Source organism: Squalius cephalus (genome assembly GCF_949319135.1).
Source record: "Squalius cephalus genome assembly, chromosome: 4".
Classification (NCBI taxonomy): domain Eukaryota; kingdom Metazoa; phylum Chordata; class Actinopteri; order Cypriniformes; family Leuciscidae; genus Squalius; species Squalius cephalus.
Genome location: NC_137125.1, coordinates 18,141,690 through 18,166,521, shown reverse-complemented (window position 1 = coordinate 18,166,521; position 24,832 = coordinate 18,141,690). Strand labels below are relative to the sequence as shown.

The following is a 24,832-nucleotide window of genomic DNA, read 5'->3' as shown; positions in this document are numbered from 1 at the left end:
TTTAGGACATCAGCCACAAGAGTATCTTTGTCAACAATCTCCAAGTCTACAAATGCCATGTTGAGATGTTTCTTCTTCAATTCCTCCTGTAGTTAATCTCTTTCCTTTTGTAGAGAATACTCTCTCTACCCAATTGGGATGTCTGTGAGTAAGTTTATCTCACATCACTTTGCTTTCTTCAAGCGTCTAGAATCATTGTTTGCTTTTCTCTAGTTTACAGCGACTTCAGAGCAACATACTGATCGTAGTTTCAACCATAGTTGTTGGTAGTTGGCAACCATATATTTGATGCTCATAGTCCAGCTGTGATAACCTGTTCCTGAACCTGGATCCTTGAGACATGGATCATTTTCAATCAATGCAGCAGACACTCCAACTCTTGATTATTTGTATAAGCTTTGTATGAAAAAATTACTTGAGCTATGGCATCCAAGCACCATTCATTTCTCCTGGAATTAATTTCTGAACTCTGGATCCTTTAAATTGAAACAAAAAGTAATCTTAGATTTAGAGCTTTTCTTGAAGGATACTTTTCAACTGTTGAACTGAAGTGAGATTTTCCAAAATATCCAACCTCCTAATATTATCAAGGGCCAACACAACACGTAGCCGCATATTTTGTAAAAAATGATTAAAAGATTAGAGTACCTCAAGTAGAGGGCAAAGCTTAAAAATATGTGCCAACACGATATATGATTTAAAGATGAAAAGATGAAAACTTTCATAATTTGCTTAGCGTCATATACTTCACAATAAACATTGAGTACTTGTTATTTGTTAAATAACAAGTGTTTATTTGTTAAATTAGTTTTATTTGTGAAAACACATGCTTGTGTCTTCTGCATTAGTAAGTTATACAGATTTAGAATGTCAATTTAGGACAATTTACATTTTAGGGAACTATCCCTTTAACCCATAACAAATAATCCTATCACGTAAAAGTTCAAATAAGAATACAATGACCCAATTTTAATGGAGGCAGTGCAGCTATGTGAAGAACAATTAATGGAGAAGAAACCTCTTTAGTGCAATCATGTTCTTTCCCTCAACTGTATACGAGGTGAGAGGTTGGTGATTATTAAGATCTTCTGGCTTAAGTTGTATTTGTTTCAGAAACCTCATTGCATATATAGTGTTCAATGTGCCATGACTAAAGCCTTTTGAAAAGGAAGGACACTTTGCTAGCTTTCACTAGTACACTGAGATCTCAGAAAAAATCAGGCTAGCCACTGCATTGACCTGAAGATAAAATGATGCCTCCACTGAAGTGAATTCCATGCAGATGTACATCAGATGTGAAAGACAAAACTTCTTTGTGTTGGTATTTTTTCTGAAGTGCAGTCTCCTGAAGCACTTCTAATGTACATGTTCTTAATGTTTTCACATTCTGCACAGAAAAGGGTGCTGAAAAGAGACTTGGAACATTGAGAATATGGGCCATCATAAGCTGATGCTTAGTTGCCAAGGTGAGTGGAATGTTTTTGAAATTGTGGACGTCACTCACCACACCTTTGAAATAGCTATCCTTGGCCTCAAATCTGATTGTCCAGAGCTCGACTAATGGCCCAAAGCAGCAAATCTAGTGCAGATAGTGCTCCACATGGTGCTTTGGTCGCAATTTCAGGTTTGGGAATGTGTCTGAGTAGTTGTCGGTGTTCTAAAATGTTTTGTTGTAAAAAGCATAGGGTTGCTTCTGAGAACTGGCCTGACATTACCAACTCCACTCTCTTTCAAGTCTGTCAACATTTCCCAAGCAGGCTCAGAATTGGTTACAAGGTTAATTAACGGTAATAAGCCTAGCAACGGCCAATTCTCATGCCCATTCCCACCAATGTTTTTTTTTTAAATATGGACTGGGAAATTACTTGGGGTCTGTTCACTCTGTCTGAGTCCTTGTATGGAAAGGATTTAACCCTCTGGGGTCTGAGGTGTTTTCTGGGCCCTAGACGTGTTCTGACATGCTCTGACATTTGTGCTTATTTCTGTTACTTGTAATATTTCCATGGCTAAAGTCTGATTACACTGTATTCAGCATAAACTCTACTACAATAATATGTGAGCACCATGTATCTAAAAGTTTGCAGTTTTGAGAAAATTACGTTTATGCATGGTTTTTGAAAAAAAAAAAAAAAAAAAAAAAACACTGTCACTGAAATAAGGTCAGGAAACCCATACTGATTATTTCTTCACAAGACTTTTGAAAATTGTACCACGTAGCCTAGAATATTTGCTTCAAAACTATGTGAAAATCATCCTGCCCACTCATTCAAATAAAACAATATATTGATTTAAAATTTGTAAGACATGTTTTGTGTAAGAAAGCTTTATTTGAGGAGGGCGTGATTTTTCATTTTACTATGTTCATGTACAGAGACTCGTGTGAATGTTTAAGTCAGCGGGACTCAGTGGCATCTGGTCCCTGTAAAAAAAAAAAACCAACTGTGAACATGCTGATATCTAGAGAAAGTATAGGGCTGCATGATTATTTACAAAAAATATATATATTATGAACACCAGGTTTGTTGTGCCTTGTTGGCATATACTTGTAGGGCTACATAAAATAATAATAATAGCCTAATAATAATTTTTACTTTACAAAAATGCAGGCGGTCTATAACAATAAATGGTTAAAAAGTAACACTTCAGTACACTACACTTGAGAAAAATATATGGATTATCATATGTTACTTCAAATGTTTCATTTCCATTTGTTCCATTTGTTATGACGTTATGAAATGAGATTAGAGTAAAAACATGAAGCCTAATGTTTGGCGCGTTTTGCTTTTCAAACGCACAGCGTGAGTGACTCAAACTCATAGCGCGTGCGAGAACATTTACTGAAGCGATCGAGCCACTCCAAACTATGAAATATTTAGAAGTGAGAAACAGTGTTAATTTTGACAGCAAATTTTGATTTAGTTTTAGTCATAGTCTTTTGACTAAAATGCCATTCAGTTTTAGTCATATTTTAGTCATCTGAATTTAGTTTTAGTTTTAGTCTAGTTTTAGTCGACGAAATACAATAAGATTTTAGTCGACTAAATCTACAGTAGATTCAGTCGACTAAAATATAATGGGTTTAAATTGAAATGCATTCATTTAGAATTTCTCTAAAATTTCCAAACCCATATACTCCCAGAGAAAACATATATTAACCTGTTAATATGAATGATTTTAAAGTTTGAACATGCAATACAGATACAGATTTAACTACTGTAATTTAAAAAATATCTTAAAATTAAATAAAACCACTTTTTCTACAGTAGAATAGTCTTCTTTTCAATGAATGATGTATGATTCTTTATAACTACTTGCATACATCATTCTCTATTCTTTCAAGCATTTATTTGTGTGAATTAAATATAATTAATCCTTATTAAAGCTATTAACGAGCAGTGAATGCTTTTCTCTCTTTCTTTTGTTGCTTGATAAATATTAAGGACACAGACCGCATTAGGTTTATTGCCCACTGTCACTTTAAGACATCTGATCATGTCCAATGACATGCGGATCCAATTGCACTGATGCACATACACTCACAACTGTTTAAGACATAACCGTCCAAGACTCCCGTCCTGGCTTCACTCCACTGGCTGCCTGTGCATTTTAGAGTCCATTTTAAAATCCTCTTGTTTACTTTTAAAGTTTTAAATAGTCTTGCCCCGCCTTATTTAAATCAGCTACTCAACCGCTACACTCCCTCCCGGTCCCTCCGGTCGGCTGACCAGCTGCTCCTGGTCGTCCCCGGATCCAAGCGGAAGCTCAGAGGGGACAGGGCCTTTTCTGTTTGTGCTCCCAAGTTATGGAATGCCTTACCTTTAACCATTCGTCAGGCTTCCTCATTACCGATTTTTAAAACTCTTCTTAAAACTCACTTCTACACTTTGGCCTTCAACCCAAACTGAGACTTGGTCCCATCTGCTAGTATTTGCTCTTAACTGTCTTATTTTGATATAGTTTTATTGGGTTAGATCTTTCACCCCTAGTTTATTATTTTTATGATATTGTGACTGTTATTTATGTCTTGGTTGATGTTTTTTGTTGCCCTTATGTACAGCACTTTGTTCAGCTGCTGCTGATGTGAAAGCGCTTTATAAATAAAGTGATGATGATGATGATGATGATGATGATAACCGACATAATTTACGTGAATACTCTCCAAAATGGACATTTAGACAATGTTGTTGTGTGTATTTGTCCATTCAGACACGAAAGAGAGCTCAATTCCGTACTCGCGCGCTAGGTGTCTGTGAATGGCTGCACGCTTCGGGTCGGGTGTGTGCGCACAGAAAACCGTACCGAATATAGCTCTTTTTTGCGTCGTCACTCTTATTCAAATCTACATGTCTGCTCTACTCATTCTCCCAGACGTTTACATGTTTTAACGTTTTATGAGACATGCAGCGCATGCCAACTCGTGTGCCGCTGGGTAGATCAGCACATCAAATGTGCGCATCTACCACAAATGCAGGACATCAGACTGGATCGCTTCCCAAATCGTCACTATCTAACATTTTCGTCTAGTTTTTATTCGTTGACGAAAATGTCAATAGATTTTCGTCATAGTTTTTGTCATTTAAAACTAGTTTTTATTTAGTTATCGTCTCGTTTTTCGTCTGTGAAAAAATGTCGTTGACGAAAATAATGACGAAAATTATTCGTCAACGAAATTAACACTGGTGAGAAGATCGGATCATTTTACTGACTTGGATCTTTGAATCTCGTTCATCAAAATGAACAAATCTTTTTTCGAGTCATTTTGTTCATTTCAGCAGAATGTATTTAAAATATTAACCACATTCCCCAAACACATCAAATGTTGACCGCATTTAGAATAAGAAAAAAATTGCGATGCAAGGAAAAGGCTAAATTATGAGAAACAGAAACGATAAATTAATTTATCTTGGTCTTCAGGCTATGCAGTCTGTTAGTTTACCTCACCTCCCGATCTAAGTTGTTCATTCATCCTGTGATATCCTCATAAACTGAACTATGCAGTCTGTAGTACCGGATACAGAACTGATTAGTTCACTTTCGAGTCTGTCGACTTCGGGTTCGAGTCGAGATTTGAGAGATGAACTAATCACTAATCTAGTCTCTATGGGACTGACAGGAAGAACAAAAGACTCAGACCCAAACCTGAAGACTCGAAGGATGAACTAATAATTTCTCTTTCCGGTACTGACAGCATAGTCTCTATTGCACTGACCGGAAGAACGAAAGACTTGGACCCGAACCCGAAGACTCGAGAGATGATCTAATCATTTATGTTTCTTGTACAGAACCTATCGGATGTTGCGCATGCGTGGTCAACACAAAATTAACGAATCCCTCAGTAGTCCCGAGTCATATTAAAGATATGTTCAAAATGAACGCGGTAGCCTCATGACCGACCCATCACTAAAAACATTGTTGTTACGACAATATAGGCTACATATCTACGTTTGAGCAGATATCCACCAAAACAGTATTTCACAGTAAACATGAGGCTACATATCTACGTTTGAGCAGATATCCACCAACACAGTACTTCACAGTAAACATGGGTCTAAACATTACAATATTCACCATATTAGTGTAAACACTTATACTAGCCTACTTTGATATCATGCTGTTTTAATATCGAACATAAAAACATCCTCGTGTCGTACATGTATATACATTTAGCATTGAAAGGTTGCCTACCTGTCTATGGTTCATATTTCAACATGTTTCTGTCTATTTCATACATTTTAGTCTGGCACCAGTTTAACTAGTAGCTACAATGTGAAGTTTATGCAACAATAACACACTTACTATTATGAGTGGGAATTTATTACCTTAAAACATCTTTCTTATCTTCAAATCGCGTTCTTCTAATTCTTCTGAGGTAAATCCATGGCACAGCATAGACACAACCAAACTCGATGAAAATCAGAGGACTGATGAAGTCTAATGATTTGTTGTGAGGTGATGAGGGTGTTTACAGGTGTGCGTTCCTTCACGTGGACGATTTGCATGACTTGCTCATGTGTGCGTGGGTGTGGTCACATTAGAGGTAATTAGAACACGCTTGAGAAACTGTACATCTCGTTGCTTTCATATGGATTACTTAAGCAGAGAATATTTGTTTCTTATATAATTTACATAATTTAAAAACAGACTTCAAGCTTTGTAAAGACATGTCTCTGTGCCAAACATTTGCTGAGTTACATTTTCATTCACATTTCAGAATGAACCTCAAATTGAGAGAGACGGCAGAACGCGCATCATATTTATTTTCTTTATTTTACGAAAAACACAACATTTTGTTTTTATTATGATTGTACACAAATAAAAAAAGACATTTAACAGTTTTGAATGATGTAAAATACTTGCCTGTATTTCAAAAAAGTTATTTGAGTCTCTTTCGCACTGATAAGAAAAAAAGCGAGGTAATAGAGGGTTAATACAGTTGTTCAGAGTAAGAAGAGTAAAAATGTCCCTTTGAGATTAGTTCAAGCAAATTGATAACTCAAATGGGAGAATTCCCTCCAATGTGTCATGTAGGACATCTGGTGGGAACCCAGTTATTGGGTGCTAGAAAGAAAGGTGCTTACTGAGGACACATTCTTTTTTTTACACCAAGTCTACTCTGTAGCTCATGGTGGTCTCTCAGTTTATCTGTAATGGAGTTGTTTTGTTCAATGGTTCGAAGCTGAAAACAACTAGCATCTCTTGTCTGTATGTCATCTTTGCTTTGGCAAAATCTACACAAGTTCTCAGCTTGAAAGCCAGCAAGACAAAAATCAATGTATTAAGGTAACTTAGAAAATTTGGCTCGAGATTATTAAGGAGTATAAAATAAAGATTTGTGTGAGAATACTGAAATGGAGTACATATAACTCAGACTTTAAAGCAACTACATTAGACACTCGTTTCAAATTGGAAAGGGATAACAGCCTATTGTTCAATAATGGACAATGGTCAATTATTAGATTTTCAGTCCTTGAAAGAAAGATTCAATTTAGAATCTAAGGACATCTTCAGATAACTTAAACTGCGACAACATTTCTATCAGAAAATTAAAAAAGCGCCTGACGAAGATCCAAATAAGATTGCTTTAGTTAAAATAATCACCTCAGCGTATAATGCTCAACCAATGGGGACGACTAAATTATATAAAGCATTGACATATTTACAAGGAGATTCATCCCTATATATTAAGGAGAGATGGGAAAAGGAAAGCAGTTTGGTAATAACAATTGAGGATTGGGAAGAAAATATGCAAACAACAATGGGCAACTTCCCGCTCCTTATACTGGAGAGAATTTTGCTGTAGAAATATTATCAGTTTTTTATTACTCCAATACAGAAAAACTAATTTTCAGGTAGCGCAAATTGTTGGAGACAGTGTGGTTCTCAGGATGCCAACAACTTTCACATATTTTGGGATTGCCCTAACATCAGAGGATTTTGGAAAAGATATACACAGTATACTAGAAAAGATTCTAGGCACCTCAGTTGATTGCAGATTTGAGACACTTTATTTGGGAATTGTGCCGATGGTCTCCTGGGAAAGGAGGAACAAATACATGTTTAGAATAATTCTTACATCAAGCAACAAAGCAATAACCAGATGCTGGTATAAACCTAAAATTTGAGTGATGAGATTACCTCCCCCCTCTTTTGTAAATAGTTTCTATGTTAAATCTGAAGAAAACTGTAAAGGGACACGTTGAGGTGTTTTATTTTTTGTCACTGTCACTGCCTGGAGAGGTTTGCTAGTCCTGTTTAACAAATATTTATGTAAACCGGTAAAGCTGTAAAAGTGACAAATGTGATCAGACGCGAACAACCACTTTAAAACAACTTCTGTTTTAAAACAACATTTCCATCAGACCACTTCAACAACAACAACAACAACAACATATGTAACAATGGTAAATAATACAGCATTACAAAACTTAAATAAGATGTTATACAAGTACAAGCATTTTCTTAATTTAAACGAATCAATTAATAAAATATTAATTTCATGCACAAAGGTAACTTTACACAAAGGTTACTTTACTGTTAAGTGCTTTACATAGATTAAAATAATCACGACAGATGCATAAGAAATAAAAATAATGAATAAGAAATAAAAATAACAAGGAATCTGCTTCCAGCTGCAGCTGGCATAATAGCTTAAAGCGAATTCATCGTGCTTTTAGAAATACCACTTCAGAATGGTTCACTCAGTGACTTGATCCTAAAGATCTGAGTGATCTGTTAGGTTTATATTCAATGAGCATATCTGGTCCTAGGCCATTGAGTGATTTATAAACAAGTAACGGTACTTTAAAATCAATGTTCATATTTTCTGGTTCTACTCATAATTTTCCAGTACTTTAATATTTTCATATTTACAGATATTATGCTGTTAGGAGCACTGCATCAGAATTTTACATTGAATGGTTAGCCATTTTTGATACATGTTACATTTAAAATAAAATAATTACATAAATCTGAGAAACAGAGTGTGTTTTTGTGTGTTAAAGATTTATAATTTTTTTATTTAATTTATTTATTTGCAACATCTCTGTTTTTGCTCAAAGCTTTTCAAACTATAATAGAGACACTGAGGAGTTTAAGCGATAAACCCAAAATCCAGCATAGAGAGACTGAGTAAACGTGGAGGTGAATGTGTGCAAGTGTGTGAGTGTATGTGTGTCAGAGAGGCTGTAGAAGGACAGAGTACCGGCTGACACATCCACATATACTCCAACTCTTTTAAAGGAGCCTGAAGGGACACGGATGTCAGTTGACTTTTTATCGTGCCAGACAGTGAATCTGTTATCAGAGCAATTCAGACTCCAGGAAAATTCATTGAGTCCAAACTGACAGTCACTCCATCCTTTCCTGTTGATTCCTTTATATGTCACTGATATATCAGCCTCTCCTCTCCATTCAGCCTCCCAGTAACAACGTCCAGAAAGACTCTCTCTACACAGAACCTGAGGACACTCATCAAATCTCTCTGGATGGTCAGGATAAGACTGTTTCTCTTCCAAACATGTTACTTTTTTGTTTTCATCAGAAATAATAAGTTCAGTGTTTACTGTGTTTGGATCCAGTGTGAGATTACAGGCATCTGAACACAAAAAGAGAAAATGTTTACAACAACAACAGTGTGTGTGTGTGTGTGCGCGTGTGAGTGAGTGAGTGTGTGATTGTAGACATACATTTTTGTAGTCCTGCTGTAATCCTGAATTCTCCTCCATGATCCACACTATGAAACACACAGTGTCACATTCTGCACATCCAATGCAATCAATACACACACACACACACACACACACTTACTTGAGTTTGTCCAGTGTGCAGTTTGGATTGTTCATTGTATTAGAGAGCAGCTTGACCCCTGAATCCCCTGGGTGATTGTAGCTCAAATCTAGCTCTCTCAGGTGTGAGGGATTTGAACTCAGAGCTGAAGACACATAACCACAGCCTTCCTCTGTCACCATACATCCAGACAATCTACAAACACACAGCAATAGTCCACATGACATTAGTTTGTCAATCCGACATCACTATCACAGCGACCTGTTTGGTTAATTTAGTTCCAGATGGAGCTACACTTTCCTTGAATCCATGTGATTTTAGCTTCTTTACTGAAATCAATCAAGCAGTATAAAAACAGTTAACCTGTTAAGCTTCACCAGTGCGTCGGCGCACTGAAGCGTTTTTTATTTATTTAATTCAAAATTACTATCAGATTTAATGTTATACCTTGACAAACTATACATCATTAAAAAGATATAAGACTCAAGTTTCAGTATTTGACCACTATTGTATTCTGAGAAACTCATAGTGACAGTTATGTCTTAATTTGTGTCAGGAGTTATGAAATGAAAAAATGAGTCGATACCTTTAATATGAATTATGCGCGTCAGCCGCTCCCATTCATAAAAAACTCTGTGCTGTCGTCATGACAGCGATACACAAAACAACGTCCCTCAGGGCTTTAGCTCAAAAATGTGCAGATTTGGAGAAATATTGATAGATTCTTTTAGATTCACATCATATTTCTATAGACAGGAATAATATTTATTGAATTTATATCCAAATGCGTCAATGTAATCTTTATGAGCGTTTGGTATTCTGTTTCTATTCATACCAATAGCCTGAGGGCGCTATATGCACAGTAATATAGTCCATATATGGCACATGAAGAAGAGCCATGATCATGTGACATTCCAGGAAGCCTCGAACACACACACAGCTAACAGAGATCGGCTGTAATCATGCAGATAAAAGATGTTTTGAAGACAATAAACATGATTGCAATGATATCTGATTTGCCTGTGTTCTTCAAGCCATGCCAGGTATTTTTATAATAATAGATTATATTTATAATGTAATGCTAATCTATATAGACTTCATCATTGTGCATAATACTATCAAATAATATATTTTCTGTCTGATTTTTTTATCTGAAGCTAAATTAGATCACAGAAGATTATTTAAAACATTCGGCTTGAGTTATAAAGTACGTTTTGAGCATAAATATGGTTTTAATCTCATATATTGTCATGTATTGATGGTGTGCTAAGCTAACATGCTAGCTAGCCCTAACTGTTAGTCACATGACATGGTCTTGAAAAACATTTAACTAAATACAGAGTTTTGGGCTTATTATCTTCAGATTTTAAACATAAAATGTTTAGACATGTGGCTTTAGCTGTAGTGCATTTCTAGATTGCTCCAGTGCCAATTTCAATTTTATTTTCATGAGGATGTTTCATTAAAAATAATTTCTAATAACTTTACAAAACTTTGAAGCTATTTATAACAATTTTTGTCATTACGACAATAATTAATTCTACATTTACAATAAACTGCCAGGTGTCAGCTTTCAAACGAGATCATACTTGTGCTTTTAGTACAAAGGGTTCATGAACTGTATCTGTTTTAGTTTGGGTATGTCATTTCTGGGGATTTTTCAAAAGTGGCGTTGCAGCTTAACAGGTTAAACGGATACTTCCGGATTTAGCATTAAGCTGTGTATCAGTAGAAAACCTGTAGTATTTTCGAATTACCATGCTTTCCCCCCTCATATCCCCCTGATATGAGAGATTTATGTATTTTTTGTCTGGAAAAAATCCTCTGATGACGCAAAATTTTGCCGTCATTTTGCGTCATCGGAGGATTTTTTGGCCAGAGGCTAAAGACTACAGCCAGTAGGAAGAGCTGTTCCGCATGTTTTCAACCCGCCCATAGAGGGTGGGATCTCACTCACAGAATGTACAAGCAGTGTCAGCCATCTTTATTTGGAAGCTAAGCTATCGAGTTCTTATTCTGTGGAGAAAGCTGAGTAGTAGGGGTTACCATGCATCCTCTTTTTCCCGGACATGTCTGGCCGTCGAGATCGTCCAAAATGTCCGGGATTCAGTTTTTGCTTTCTACAGTCGCCATTCACTGTTTACATGCACACCTTTTGTTTCAATCTAACTGAATTCATTCCGACTGGTGAATCTGAATGTAGTGTTTACATGAACGCTAAACAAGTGATCGGTTGATGTGCGTTTTACCATTGCTAAGAAAATACACGCTCCTCCGTGAGAGATACAGCCCACGAGTCTCACAGGCGTTCATCAGTAATCACGCCACCGGCTTTTGCGTTCTACAGTCACCATTCATCATGTTTACTGTGGCGAGCAGGACGAGGCTAGGGCCGCGGGCGTGATCGGTTGATGTGCGTTTTACCATTGCTAAGAAAATACCCGCTCCTCCGTGAGAGATACGAGACCATTGCGTCTCACAAGCGCTCATCAGTAATCACGCCACCGGCCTCGCGCCGTTCTCCCGCGCCCCTCAGCCTCGTCCTGCTCGCCACAGTAAACATGATGAATGGTGACTGTAGAACGCAAAAGCCAAATCCCGGACATTTTGTGCAATCTCAAAAACCCGGGCAGACTCGTCACAGAGACTCACTTGTCGCTTAGCTTTATTGTTTACAACTGCTCTGTAACTGGTAGGCGTGGCTTAGGGGTGGCCTCGTAGAGCAGCGAAGCAAGTGCATTCTGGGAGTTCTTGTCTTTCATCCACATGAGCCAAAAATACATTTTCTGGCTTTTCTCAGTCTAGAAGGCTCCAAATTAAAAAATAATTTCACATTTCTACTACATAAATGACTCAATTTAAATACACATTCATCTTTCCAGAGGTGAAGTATCCCTTTAAACAGTTTCTTAAGGCGAGACACTACAGGTGAATGGGGTACAATTTTTAACTAGCAGTTATCACCATGAAACTTTCCCAGTTGATTACCTACATTAAGATGAGAAAAAAAATGTATTACAAGTTTTCTGTAATTTAATGTTTAAATATGCAAATTAGGCTATATCTAATTAAATATGCATTAATTTGCATATATTTTAAAAAACAAAATCTGAGTATTGGATAAAGCCAGGTTAAAATTTTAGATGGGGAAAAAAATTACAGAGGGATTTATGGATATCTACTTTTGTTATCCTGTAAATCAGAATATATTCGCCATGTTTTTTGGAATAAAATGTTATAGAAATCAGGCTAGGAATAATATATTTACAAATCCCAAGCGCCAAGTGGAGAGGAGTGCAGTGCATGTAGTGACATCATGTCAGAATCTCATGTAATAAAATACCTAACTTTATCATTATGACCCTTGAGGTCCCTCAGTTGTCTCCACCGCTGTCAGAATCTCATGTAATAAAATACCTAACTTTATCATGACCCTTGAGGTCCCTCAGTTGTCTCCACCGCTAGAAAGCCACGCCGATATTGACCCTCGTCTGACTTCTTGCTTTATCCAAAGACTTTTTGGTCATAGCCTTTTCGAATACTGTCTTCCTTTTTTTGCCTTCGCTGACTGTATATGCAGGTACTGGGAATTTTGACTGCTCTTTCTCTGCCATAATTGTGATCCTTCTTAGCTTCTGTGCCTCTTCCCCTCCTCGAGTCAAACGGATGCGCGCATGTGGACAGCTCCTGTAGCAGCAGGGGTGGTAGCCATGGTAGCGAGGGAGAGTGACAGACGCCCAGCCAATCATTTCATTCGTTCCGAATGGAAAGAAGTAGCTGTGTTTATTGCAGCCCTGAGAAGACTACAGACACTTGCTTTTTATACTCTCCTTTTCAGAGTACTTACATTTTAATTATGTATTGGTATATAAAGACAGTTTAACCTGTTAAGCTGCAACCCCACTTTTGAAAAATCCCCAGAAATGACATACCCAAACTGAAACAGATACAGTTCATGAACCCTTTGTACTAAAAGCACAAGTATGATCTCATTTGAAAGCTGACACCTGGCAGTTTATTGTAAATGTAGAATTAATTAGTCATAATGAAAAAAATGGTTATAAATAGCTTCAAAGTTTTGTAAAGTTATTAGAAATTTATTTTTATGAAACATCCTCATGAAAATAAAATTGAAGTTGGCCCTGTAGCAATCTAGAAATGCACTGCAGCTAAAGCCACATGTCTAAACATTTTATGTTTAAAATCTGAAGATAATAAGTCCAAAACTCTGTATTTAGTGAAATGTTTTTCCAGACCATGTCAAATGACTTTATTTTGATTTGACTCTAAAATGCTACTGATGTTTAGTCATCATCTAAGTCATCTATTCAGTATTTTGTCTCTATTGTTTTGTGGTGCAAACGATCCCCATTCAGTCTCAGTCTCCCCCTGCACACATTCACACCTCTCCAGCCTGGTTATGGCTCTAAATATGCATTTCTTTTGTCTGCATTATAGTTACTAACGACTGGCTATTCACAGGCTATTCATAGGGTTTCAGTTCCTAATTTCTTTTATCAAAGTTCACCTCACATTTTAAACTGTATCAAATGCATTTCTTGAATAAAGAAACATTTCAGAAAGCATTCCTATTTAGAAAAAAAAACAAAAGTATAACTGCTAGTGACAGGTGCACCTAGGGCTAGCTAGCATGTTAGCTTAGCAGACCATCAATACACAACAATTTATGAGATTAAAACCATGTTTGTGCTCCAAACTTACTTTATAACGCAAGTCGAGTATTTTAAATAATCTTCTGTGATCTAATTTGGCTTCAGATAAAAAAATCAGACAGAAAACATTATTTATAGTTTTATGCACGATGATAAAGTCTATATCGATTAGCATTACATTATAAATATAATCTATTATTATGGAAATACCTGGCATGGCTTGAAAAACACAGGTAACTCAAATATCATTGCAATCATGTTTATTGTCTTCAAAACATCTTTATCTGCATGTTACAGCGCGATCTCTGTAGCTTTGTGTGTATCAGTGACGTCCTGGAATGTCACATGATCATGGCTCTTCTTCATGTTCCATATATGGACTATTATTGTGCATATAGCGCCCTCAGGCTATTGGTATGAATTGAAAACAAAGTATCAGAGTATCCAAGCGCTCATAATGATTACATCAACGCATTTGGGTATAAATTCAATAAATATTATTCCTGTCTATAGAAATCTGATGTAAACCTATGAGAATATATCAATATTTCTCCAAATCTGCAAATTTTTGAGCTAAAGCCCTGAGGGACGTTGTTTTGTGAATCGCTTTCATAACGACAGCACAGAGTTTTTTATGAATGAAAGCGGCTGACGCGCATAATTCATATTAAAGGTATCGACTCATTTTTTTATTTCATAACTCCTGACACAAATTAAGAAATAACTGTCGCTATAAGTTTCTCAGAATACAATAGTGGTCAAATACTGAAACTTGAGTCTTATATCTTTTTAATGATGTATAGTTTGTCAAGGTATAAAATAAAATCTGATAGTAACTTTGAACTATATAAAAAAAAAGCGCTTCAGTGCGCCCACGCACTGGCAACGGTTAACAGGTTAAACAAATTTGTGAAAAAGTTTTTTTAGAAAAAACCTGCCTACCCTTCCTTTAAAGACTAGAGCAAATAAAGCAACTGGGTTATGATGTGATGGTACAGGCTCCCATGAAATCAAGAGCATAAAGTTACATATTTAATTTGATCAGAGTATTTATCTTTGTTCTTAATTACCTGAGTATGTTCAGGAGACAGTGTGAACTCTTCAGTCCAAAACAGATCAGCTTCACTCCTGAATCCATCAAGGTATTGTTACTCAGGTCCAGCTCTCTCAGACAAGAGTTTAATAATTGTAGAACTGAAGACAAACTTTCACAACACTGACCAGTGAGATTACAGATGGCCAATCTAAACAAAAATGAAGCAGAAACTAATCATCACAAATGTCAGAAAGATAAGATATAGGGTGTTTACATGACAACAATGTACCAAAATCAGAAAAGATTTTCTTTAGCAGATTGTGTACAGACGGCAATGCTGTCAGAACAATCCCCATTCACACAGCTCTGTAAAAACAATAAAAAATGTTGTATATTCTACAGCAGGGCTGGGCAACTCTGACTCTCATGAGTCTTTCCTGCAGAGTTTAGCTCTAACCATGGTAAAACTCACCTGCCCGTAGCTTTCTAGTAATCCTGGGGTGTATTCCAGAAAGCAAGGTTATCTTACCATCAAACATACCCTGAACTCTCGGTTGAGTAAACCAAACCTTGCTTACTCGAGGTATGCTGGTTCCAAAAATGCATCCAGAGTAAGTTCATCCAACTCAGACTATATTCATGGATAACACACCAGAAATTCTAAACAGAGCGACAAATAGACGAGTCACCATGGAAACAGACGCTAAGAAAAAGCGCCATACTACTTTCTTCTTCTTTTGTTAAATGTTGATTTACACACACAGTGTATATTGCCACTTATTTGTTCAATAATCTTTCAATCTTTACATTTAAAAATATTTAATCCCTGTGAATAAGAACTATATCGTTTATTTGATGCTTATTATATAATACAAATAAAGACTGATTAAAATAAATAGTCAGTATTACTATACTGCAGAGTGTGGTTTGAATGTGTGTATTGAACACTTTATGTGTGTGTGTGTGTGTGTGTGTGTGTGTGAGAACAGTGAAAGAAATAAAATCTATTGTACTGGAAATCACAAATCCCACCCAATTGAGGGGCCTTGTCATTTCATAGTTTGTAAGATAAAGATACGTTTCACAGCAAGGGAAGCTCTGGAGCTAGTTGTGCCCACTCAGAGAGCACCCGGGTACATGTGAAACTGATGAAGAGTTGACTTCAGAGGATGAAGTCTAGTTTGCGCTGCAGTCTTACCCCTCTGATAGCTCTTGTTCCTCTGATGACAGCACTGTGTGGACACAAAAGAGACAGCAGATCCTCAGTGGAATAAAAAAAAAATGGGTAGATTCTCATCTTCCACTCACACTGGGACGGTGAGCTTCAATCCTGCCAAGGGTATGACCCCGGGTCCCACACACCATGCCACTGCCCGCATCACAACTGTACCGTCTTGCTTCAACCTCTTCATCACTGAAAACATCATTCAGTTTCTTCTGGAGAATACCAATTTACAGGCAAGGCATTCTATGACAGATTGGATTGATTTCGATTCAACTGGCAACTGTGCAGTCTTGCTTCAACCTCTTCATCACAGAAGACATAATTCAGCTTCTTCTGGAAAACACCAATTTACAGGGGAGGCGTTCTGTGACAGATTGGATTGATTTCGATTCCACTGACATTCAGGCATACATCAGTCTGCTGTTTCTAGCCAGCGTGTACAGGTCCCGAAATGAATTGACAAGAAGCCTGTGGGATGTGGAAAATGGACATTCCATTTTCCAGGCCACCATGTCCCACCGTAAATTCAACCTCCTAGGCTCCACCCTGAGGTTAGATGACAGGATGACACGACCTGCACATTACACGCACGACAAGCTGGCCCTAGTCGGTACGATTCACAAGAAAAAGAGAGCTTCCCCCATAGCTTATGCAAACAAGGCATAGATCACTCATGTCCTCCCACTTTGCTTTCTCTAAGACGCACACAGCGGCGTCTTATATACCCAAACAAGGGTAAAATGTGCTGCTCCTTAGCACCAAGCACTGCAAGCTGGCTGTGAGCGACACTGAGAAAAAGAAGCCAGTGATCATCACAGACTACAACCGCTGCAAAGGAGGTGTCAACAACCTGGACACGGTATGTGTCATTATGCATCAGTTGCACACACATTTATTCTTTCTGCATAATGCTTTTATTATTCAGTATTTCTTGTAGTTTTGTGAATGATGAGGACAAGAATATTTTGTTTATTTTTATTCTTACTGCATAGTTCTTTTTATAAATCAGTATTTTTTGAATTTCTATACACAATGTTATATTTTTGTGAATAATGAGAAGAATATTTAGTTTATTTTTCTTTTGCAGGTTGTCGGCACCTACAGCTGTAGGAGAAGAACATGGCCAGTGGTTCTCTTCTATAACCTTGTAGATGTCTCTTCCTTCAACTTATTTGTACTGTGGTCAGCAGTGGATCCCTCCTGGAACCAGGGCAGGCAAAACATTCAGATGGAGGGTGTTTTTGGAGGAACTGGGGAACACGTTTGTAATGCCATAAATATTACGGAGATAGCAGATCCACCGCCCACCATCTGGAACCAGGGCAAAACATTCAGACGGAGGGTGTTTTTGGAGGAACTGGGGAAAATGTTTGTAATACCATAAATATTACAGAGACAGCAGATCCGCCGCCCACCATCTGCCTCCACCATGATAAAGGATCAACAGCAGGGAGACCCAAACACCAAAAAGAGGCAGTTATGCAAGTTCTGCACTGACAAAAAGAAAACAATTGCCTACACCTGCACATTGTGGCAAGCATATCTGCAAAGTCCACCCAATCACATACTGCAGCTCCTGCTGTGAGTGAATTCCCTCTCGCTCACTTGTGCATATGCCTACTATTTCTGTTCTGGGTGTTCTTGAGTTTTGAACAATAAATCTGGTTCTTGTTCAAAGTGATCTTGTATTTTTGCTTTATTTCTAGAGCAATATAAGGTAATATTTTATCAAAACGTAAAAACTTTGGAGATAATAGGAGTAATAAAAACCATGTTTTGACATGGACATTTTGGTCCTTTATGGACCTGAGTGGTATTTTTTTTTTTATCTGATACTGCATAAAAAAAAAGAATGCATTAAAATTAATGTTGTTGTTAAACATATTCAAGGCTGTAATATTTAAAGAAAATAAATCCTGCTCAGCATTTAGTATATGGGAAATTATTATTATCATTTTTATAAAAAAAACAACACTGGTATTGTGTAAAGAAACTGGTGTTTAACATGTTAAAACTCTGAAAATTAATGAATGTTTGGTAATTATGATTAGAATTGATGCTGGTAAAAAATCTTAAGTCAGAAAGTGGAAAAAAATATTAACTGACACTATTTTGACAAGGACATTTTTGTCCATTATTGAGTGATAGTTTTTTCTTTTTTATCTCACATTGCACAAAAATCTGCTTAGCATTTAGTAAAATGAAAATAATCACTATTTTTCTTTTTTTTCCATAAAAAAACATCTGTGGCATTATGTAAACAAAGAGGCATTTAAAGGGTTGCAATTCTGAAAATAAATCAATGTTTGGTCATTTTGATTAGAACTGATGCTGGTTAAATAAAATGGCATCAGTTAAAGTGGAAGAAAATATAAATCTATAATATTTTTAGACAGTTATTGGATATGGACATTTTTGCCCACTATGAACCTATGTGTAACATTTTTTTTTTTAATTGATGCATAAGGGTTAAATAAAACACTATTATTTTCTTACAAATAGTACATTCATCAGTTATCAGATGCTGCTGATTTAAAATAAAATTTTATCACTACAAAACACCTATTCATACACATATTTGAGTATATAGTGAAGAAGTGAAAGTCACACCTCAGTATGTTCAGTTGACAGTATGAACTCTTCAGTCCAGTAGAGAGCAGCTTCACTCCAGAATCCTGCAGGTCATTGTTACTCAGGTCCAACTCTCTCAGAGGGGAGTTTGATGATTGTAGAGCTGAAGACAAACTTTCACAGCAATGAGCAGTCAATCGACAACCTGCCAGTCTGAACAAAATAAAGGATTCGGTAATTAAAATGTCAAAATTAATTGACATGTCATTAAATATTCACATACCTTCCTTGTTAAATGTCTTATACGATCAACAAGCCATCAATCCTATTCTATTTGAATCTTTGTATCCATAGCAATTAAGCATTCATAACCAAGCGTTCATAACAGTTTATATCTGATTTATAAGGGATACTGTTTTCCACACAGAATAGATTTGCTACAACATGATAGGCCACACATTTAACTATATAGGTTACACGTTGCAGAAACACTTGAAGCCACCTGAAAAATTTGATAATATTTAAGTAGTGAGCATGCAAATACACCAGAGCAGTTACAATACAGTAAAATAACTCCAGTATTGACATAATAATACAAATATTCCCAATTATCAGCCAGTAATACATTGACTGCTCATAGGTTGTGCATGTATAAGAGTGAATGTGAAGGTTAAACCTTAGTATGTTCAGTTGACAGTGTGAACTTATCAGTCCAACTGAGAGCAGCTTCACTCCTGAATCTTGGATGTCATTGTTACTCAGGTCCAGCTCTCTCAAATAGGTATTTGATGATTGTAGAGCTGAAGACAAACTTTCACAGCACTGATCAGAGAGACCACATCCAACAAGCCTATTACAGAGGATAACAATGAGGAGAAGAGGGATGTTAAAATGTTTTCAATATTTTGTGCTTTTAATGATCACAAAGCTTTCAGTCCTGGGGGTCCATAGAACTGCATATTTTAGGCGCTTCTCAATTTGAAGGCTGCATCCACATCAAGTGTATCCTTCATGTCCTCAAATAACTCCCAATCCTTTGCACAAATTCCAATTCACAAAAAGATTTAGTGGAAAATTAATCGACACTGAGCTCACCCAATTCCATTGCATAATGCAAGGAAAATGATTTTGGAAGTATTATGTTTTCAGATGTAAAAGCATGTTAAACTGTAAATAATGTAAACCACTGGGATACTATAAATATTTAATAACATTTTTATGCCATGACCATGGGAGTGAAAACATGTATTAGACAGTCATGCACCCTTTGTCCTATTAGCCACATTTCCAGTCATGGACAAAAAGCGAGTGTGCTAGTGCATGCAAAGGCCAGTCACATTTCCACTGTCACTTCTGGGGCCAACTGGGGCTTGAGGAGTGGTCATGAACTACATGAACAGAGTTTATCTGCATCAGTTGTAATGTAACGTTATCATTTATGTATTTAATGTTACTAATGTTTTGTTTTGTTTTCTTCTCCCATCTGTCTCTTCTAATAGAGCACATGTGCAGCGAGTTACGGTCGTCAGAGGTGGAGTGGTGGTGGTGTTCCCACAAAGCATATTTAAACTGTCTGGACGTTTGCTTTATGAGTTTTTGTCACCCAGCAGTAGGGGTGTCCCCGACTATGGATTTTCATAGTCGAATCAGAATCGTCAAGTCTTGCCTATAGTCGACTAATAGTTGAATCATGTGTATGGGGGCGGGGCTTTAACATTTCAAAGCCGCGATGTACAGAAAATCACACAAAGATATAGAAAAATATATAGAAAAACATTTTGGATCTAAAAATCTAAGAAATAACAAATAACTTCAGAAAGGCCACACTGTAGACAGGATTTGCATTTCACATGCAAATCAAATTAAATCGGCTAAATTACCTGTGCGAGCAGGCTCTAAGTACAGCACAACATCGATGCGCGGAAAAAATAAAGTTAATTTACAAAATTAAAATTAGAACAGAATATACCTTTCTAATAAATAGAAATACAAAACGAAATAAATCAGAATCAAGTCACAAGATGAGGAGCAAATGTGTGCAAAATGCCTAAAGTGCAGGGGAACATATATTCAAAACACAAGCCACAAATAGTTAGATTAGATAACCCTGACAGATCAATAAATAAAATTAAAATAAAGAAATGATTAACCTGTTAAGCTTCACCAGTGCGTCGGCGCACTGAAGCGTTTTTTATTTATTTAATTCAAATTTACTATCAGATTTAATGTTATACCTTGACAAACTATACATCATTAAAAAGATATAAGACTCAAGTTTCAGTATTTGACCACTATTGTATTCTGAGAAACTCATAGTGACAGTTATGTCTTAATTTGTGTCAGGAGTTATGAAATGAAAAAATGAGTCGATACCTTTAATATGAATTATGCGCGTCAGTCGCTTCCATTCATAAAAAACTCTGTGCTGTCGTCATGACAGCGATACACAAAACAACGTCCCTCAGGGCTTTAGCTCAAAAATGTGCAGATTTGGAGAAATATTGATAGATTCTTTTAGATTCACATCATATTTCTATAGACAGGAATAATATTTATTGAATTTATACCCAAATGCGTCAATGTAATCTTTATGAGCGTTTGGTATTCTAATTCACAGTGTTTTCAATTCATACCAATAGCCTGAGGGCGCTATATGCACAGTAATATAGTCCATATATGGCACATGAAGAAGAGCCATGATCATGTGACATTCCAGGAAGCCTCGAACACACACACAGCCAACAGAGATCGGCTGTAATCATGCAGATAAAAGATGTTTTGAAGACAATAAACATGATTGCAATGATATCTGATTTGCCTGTGTTCTTCAAGCCATGCCAGGTATTTTTATAATAATAGATTACATTTATAATGTAATGCTAATCTATATAGACTTCATCATTGTGCATAATACTATCAAATAATATATTTTCTGTCTGATTTTTTTATCTGAAGCTAAATTAGATCACAGAAGATTATTTAAAACATTCGGCTTGAGTTATAAAGTACGTTTTGAGCATAAATATGGTTTTAATCTCATATATTGTCGTGTATTGATGGTGTGCTAAGCTAACATGCTAGCTAGCCCTAACTGTTAGTCACATGACATGGTCTTGAAAAACATTTAACTAAATACAGAGTTTTGGGCTTATTATCTTCAGATTTTAAACATAAAATGTTTAGACATGTGGCTTTAGCTGTAGTGCATTTCTAGATTGCTCCAGTGCCAATTTCAATTTTATTTTCATGAGGATGTTTCATAAAAAATAATTTCTAATAACTTTACAAAACTTTGAAGCTATTTATAACAATTTTTGTCATTACGACAATAATTAATTCTACATTTACAATAAACTGCCAGGTGTCAGCTTTCAAACGAGATCATACTTGTGCTTTTAGTACAAAGGGTTCATGAACTGTATCTGTTTTAGTTTGGGTATGTCATTTCTGGGGATTTTTCAAAAGTGGCGTTGCAGCTTAACAGGTTAAAATAACGATAGTAGCCAGAATTTTTTGTTTTTATTTTTTAACTGCAGAAACAACAATAAATACTAAACTGGAGTGGCAGTCTTTTTAGCTAAAAATGTTCACAGCATCCAAAAATCAAATTAGAAGCGGCTGAAAAGTTTTGAAATCACTTGTACCCTACCTGATCGAGAGAAAAGAATCCAGTTTTTCACTCTGTCTGTGTCCGTTGGAGTCTTTTGTGCGCGCGGATAAAATACATTCTAAAACACTTAACTCGAAAAACGTTTAACGACTTAATCTCCTTAAATACAGGGTGGGCCATTTATATGAATACACCGTAATAACATGGGAATGGATGGTGATATTAAAGTCCTGTTTGTGGCACATTAGTATATGTGAGGGGGCAAACTCCTCAAGATGGGTTTGCCCCCTCACATATACTAATGTGCCACAAACAGGGCTTTAATATCACCAACCATTCCCATGTTATTACGGTGTATCCATATAAATGGCCCACCCTGTAGTTCAATTAAAATATCAAATTATGTAAAGAAAGGTTCATCTGCTTATCTGCATATAGTATGGTTTCTTAATAAAGTATGTACATGCATTAAGCCACGTTAAAGTGCCTTTTAAGCGTTTTAAAAGCTTTTTTCACGTTAAGCATTTTAGAATGTCCTGTGGAAAACCAACTTGTTAACGTTGGCCGGCAGAAGTGCGATCATGGTTTTGCTGATGCTAAATCCAGCCTTGGAGAATATCCTTTCTGATGGTGTACATCCACACTTTAGATTTTCTTATCCCAGACATTGTTAAAGATTTAAATCCTTGCCGCCAAGACGCTCCTCTGTCGGTCACGCAGAGCCGTTGCGCTGTGGGTCACGGACTGAAAGTGAAACTTAAAAATCTGTCACGGGGTGTTTGGATTTATTTACACGTTAAAAAATATTTGTTAAAAGCTTCTTTCTTTGCACATTTTTATATAGGCCTACAGCATTATCATAATAGGCTGAATATTAGCGTATTGACAGAAAACAGGTAGTTCTATGTGAAATCAGACATTGAGCGCCCTCATATAGCCAAAGTGGCATGATCCTCGTTTCATAACACCTCTGCGAAGATTCGACCGTGAGATCGGTAGTCGAATCAGGCTCCTCCTATCGAAGCATCGAATCTTTGACTATTCGGGGTCACCCCTACCCAGCAGTAGTGATTAATTGACTTTGTGTTGCTGATCATACTGTGTGTAAAATCTGACTATTTCGATTTATGTACTAGAACGCAAGCCTTCCAGTTTTCAATACAGAGACCCAGGTAGGGAGGAGGTTTCATGTTTCGTCTGTCTCTTCCCTGTGCCTATAGTGGCTTTCACACAGAGTAGTTATAGTAACAAAATTATAGGAACTATCCACCAGGGCAGTCCCCAGAGAACAAAATGTTCCCCTAGAACCATTTTCCTGGTTGCATTTGCACCGTCAGTTGGAACTTTGAAATAACATTAGCTATCACTTACTTCCTGCCGCTCTGGTTGTTGTGCGGGCCTTTAATTTTGACAGCACGGCAGACTTTATTTTGATAGCGCTGAGAACAGCTTAGCCATAGCCTAAAGGTGCATTCACGCCATGTCGAAATTATTGCAATTATGTAATTTCAACTAGTACAAAGCGTTCACATCCTCGTAGAGTTCATGAGCTTTGAGCTTGTAAGATGGGAATTGTCTGAGAGCTCCTACTTGTACCACATGACTTCTTTACCACCTAACCTCTGCAGATTCATTAAGGCATTGATAGTGGTGCCATAGAAACTCATAATTCCCAGTTTGAGGATGTGAACAGCTCCAAATATATCATCATGTGTTGTCATCTTGAGACTATGGTAATACAGCATGGCTTGAATGCAGCATGAGCACACAGTGCTTATTCTCCGTCTTCATTAATTTACAATCTTTTTAACAGTCCTATCTTGCACAGTATTAGATATAACTGTTAAACGAAGAAAGTAAATAGGATACAAAAAAGTATTATAGTGTTTACCATCTAATTGACATCCAATGTTGCTAGCTGAGCAGAAATACATAATCATGTTTCGCTTGGTCCCTTCAAATTCATAGGATACAAAAAAGTATTATAGTGTTTACCATCTAATTGACATCCAATGTTGCTAGCTGAGCAGAAATACATAATCATGTTTCGCTTGGTCCCTTCAAATTCATGCTGGATTTCCTCCTTTGCATGAAGGTTGCGAAGTGCCTGGACTTCGCCCTCGGTCCATCTATCGCTGATTTCCATGTCCATCGTGGAGTACTTACATACATTTGCGTCACTGTTAGTTCATATTATGCTGGGTTAGACCATACTCTGAAGATGGAGCTAGTTTAGTTCCCTCAAAAAGCGTTCCTAAAACTAAAATAGTTCCCAGTTCCTTCAATGCAAATACACCAAAAAGTGGATATTTCTGCCATTAGTTATAGGGACTATGAAAAGGTTCCACAGGTGCGAAAGCCCCTTTGTAGTGCAAGTATGTGTGTGTTCTCCTTTTTCAGCATGATTGATGTGCACTCCTGACAAAATAATA

General features: G+C 36.7%; 1 protein-coding gene across 1 annotated transcript in view; it reads right to left on the bottom strand.

The window, feature by feature from the left end:
- Positions 1-6,270: 6,270 nt before the first annotated feature.
- LOC307157317 (NACHT, LRR and PYD domains-containing protein 3-like) overlaps positions 6,271-24,832 on the bottom strand; it is a 42,405-nt gene continuing 23,843 nt past the window's right edge. Inside the window, exons 4-9 of the mRNA XM_079869185.1 lie at positions 19,467-19,640; positions 18,830-19,003; positions 15,029-15,202; positions 9,307-9,480; positions 9,186-9,232; positions 6,271-9,094 (exon numbers count right to left, since the gene is read on the bottom strand). Of these exons, the coding sequence (XP_079725311.1) occupies positions 8,568-9,094; positions 9,186-9,232; positions 9,307-9,480; positions 15,029-15,202; positions 18,830-19,003; positions 19,467-19,640 (1,270 nt within the window). The 3' untranslated portion in view covers positions 6,271-8,567. The remainder of the gene's footprint in view (positions 9,095-9,185; positions 9,233-9,306; positions 9,481-15,028; positions 15,203-18,829; positions 19,004-19,466; positions 19,641-24,832) is intronic.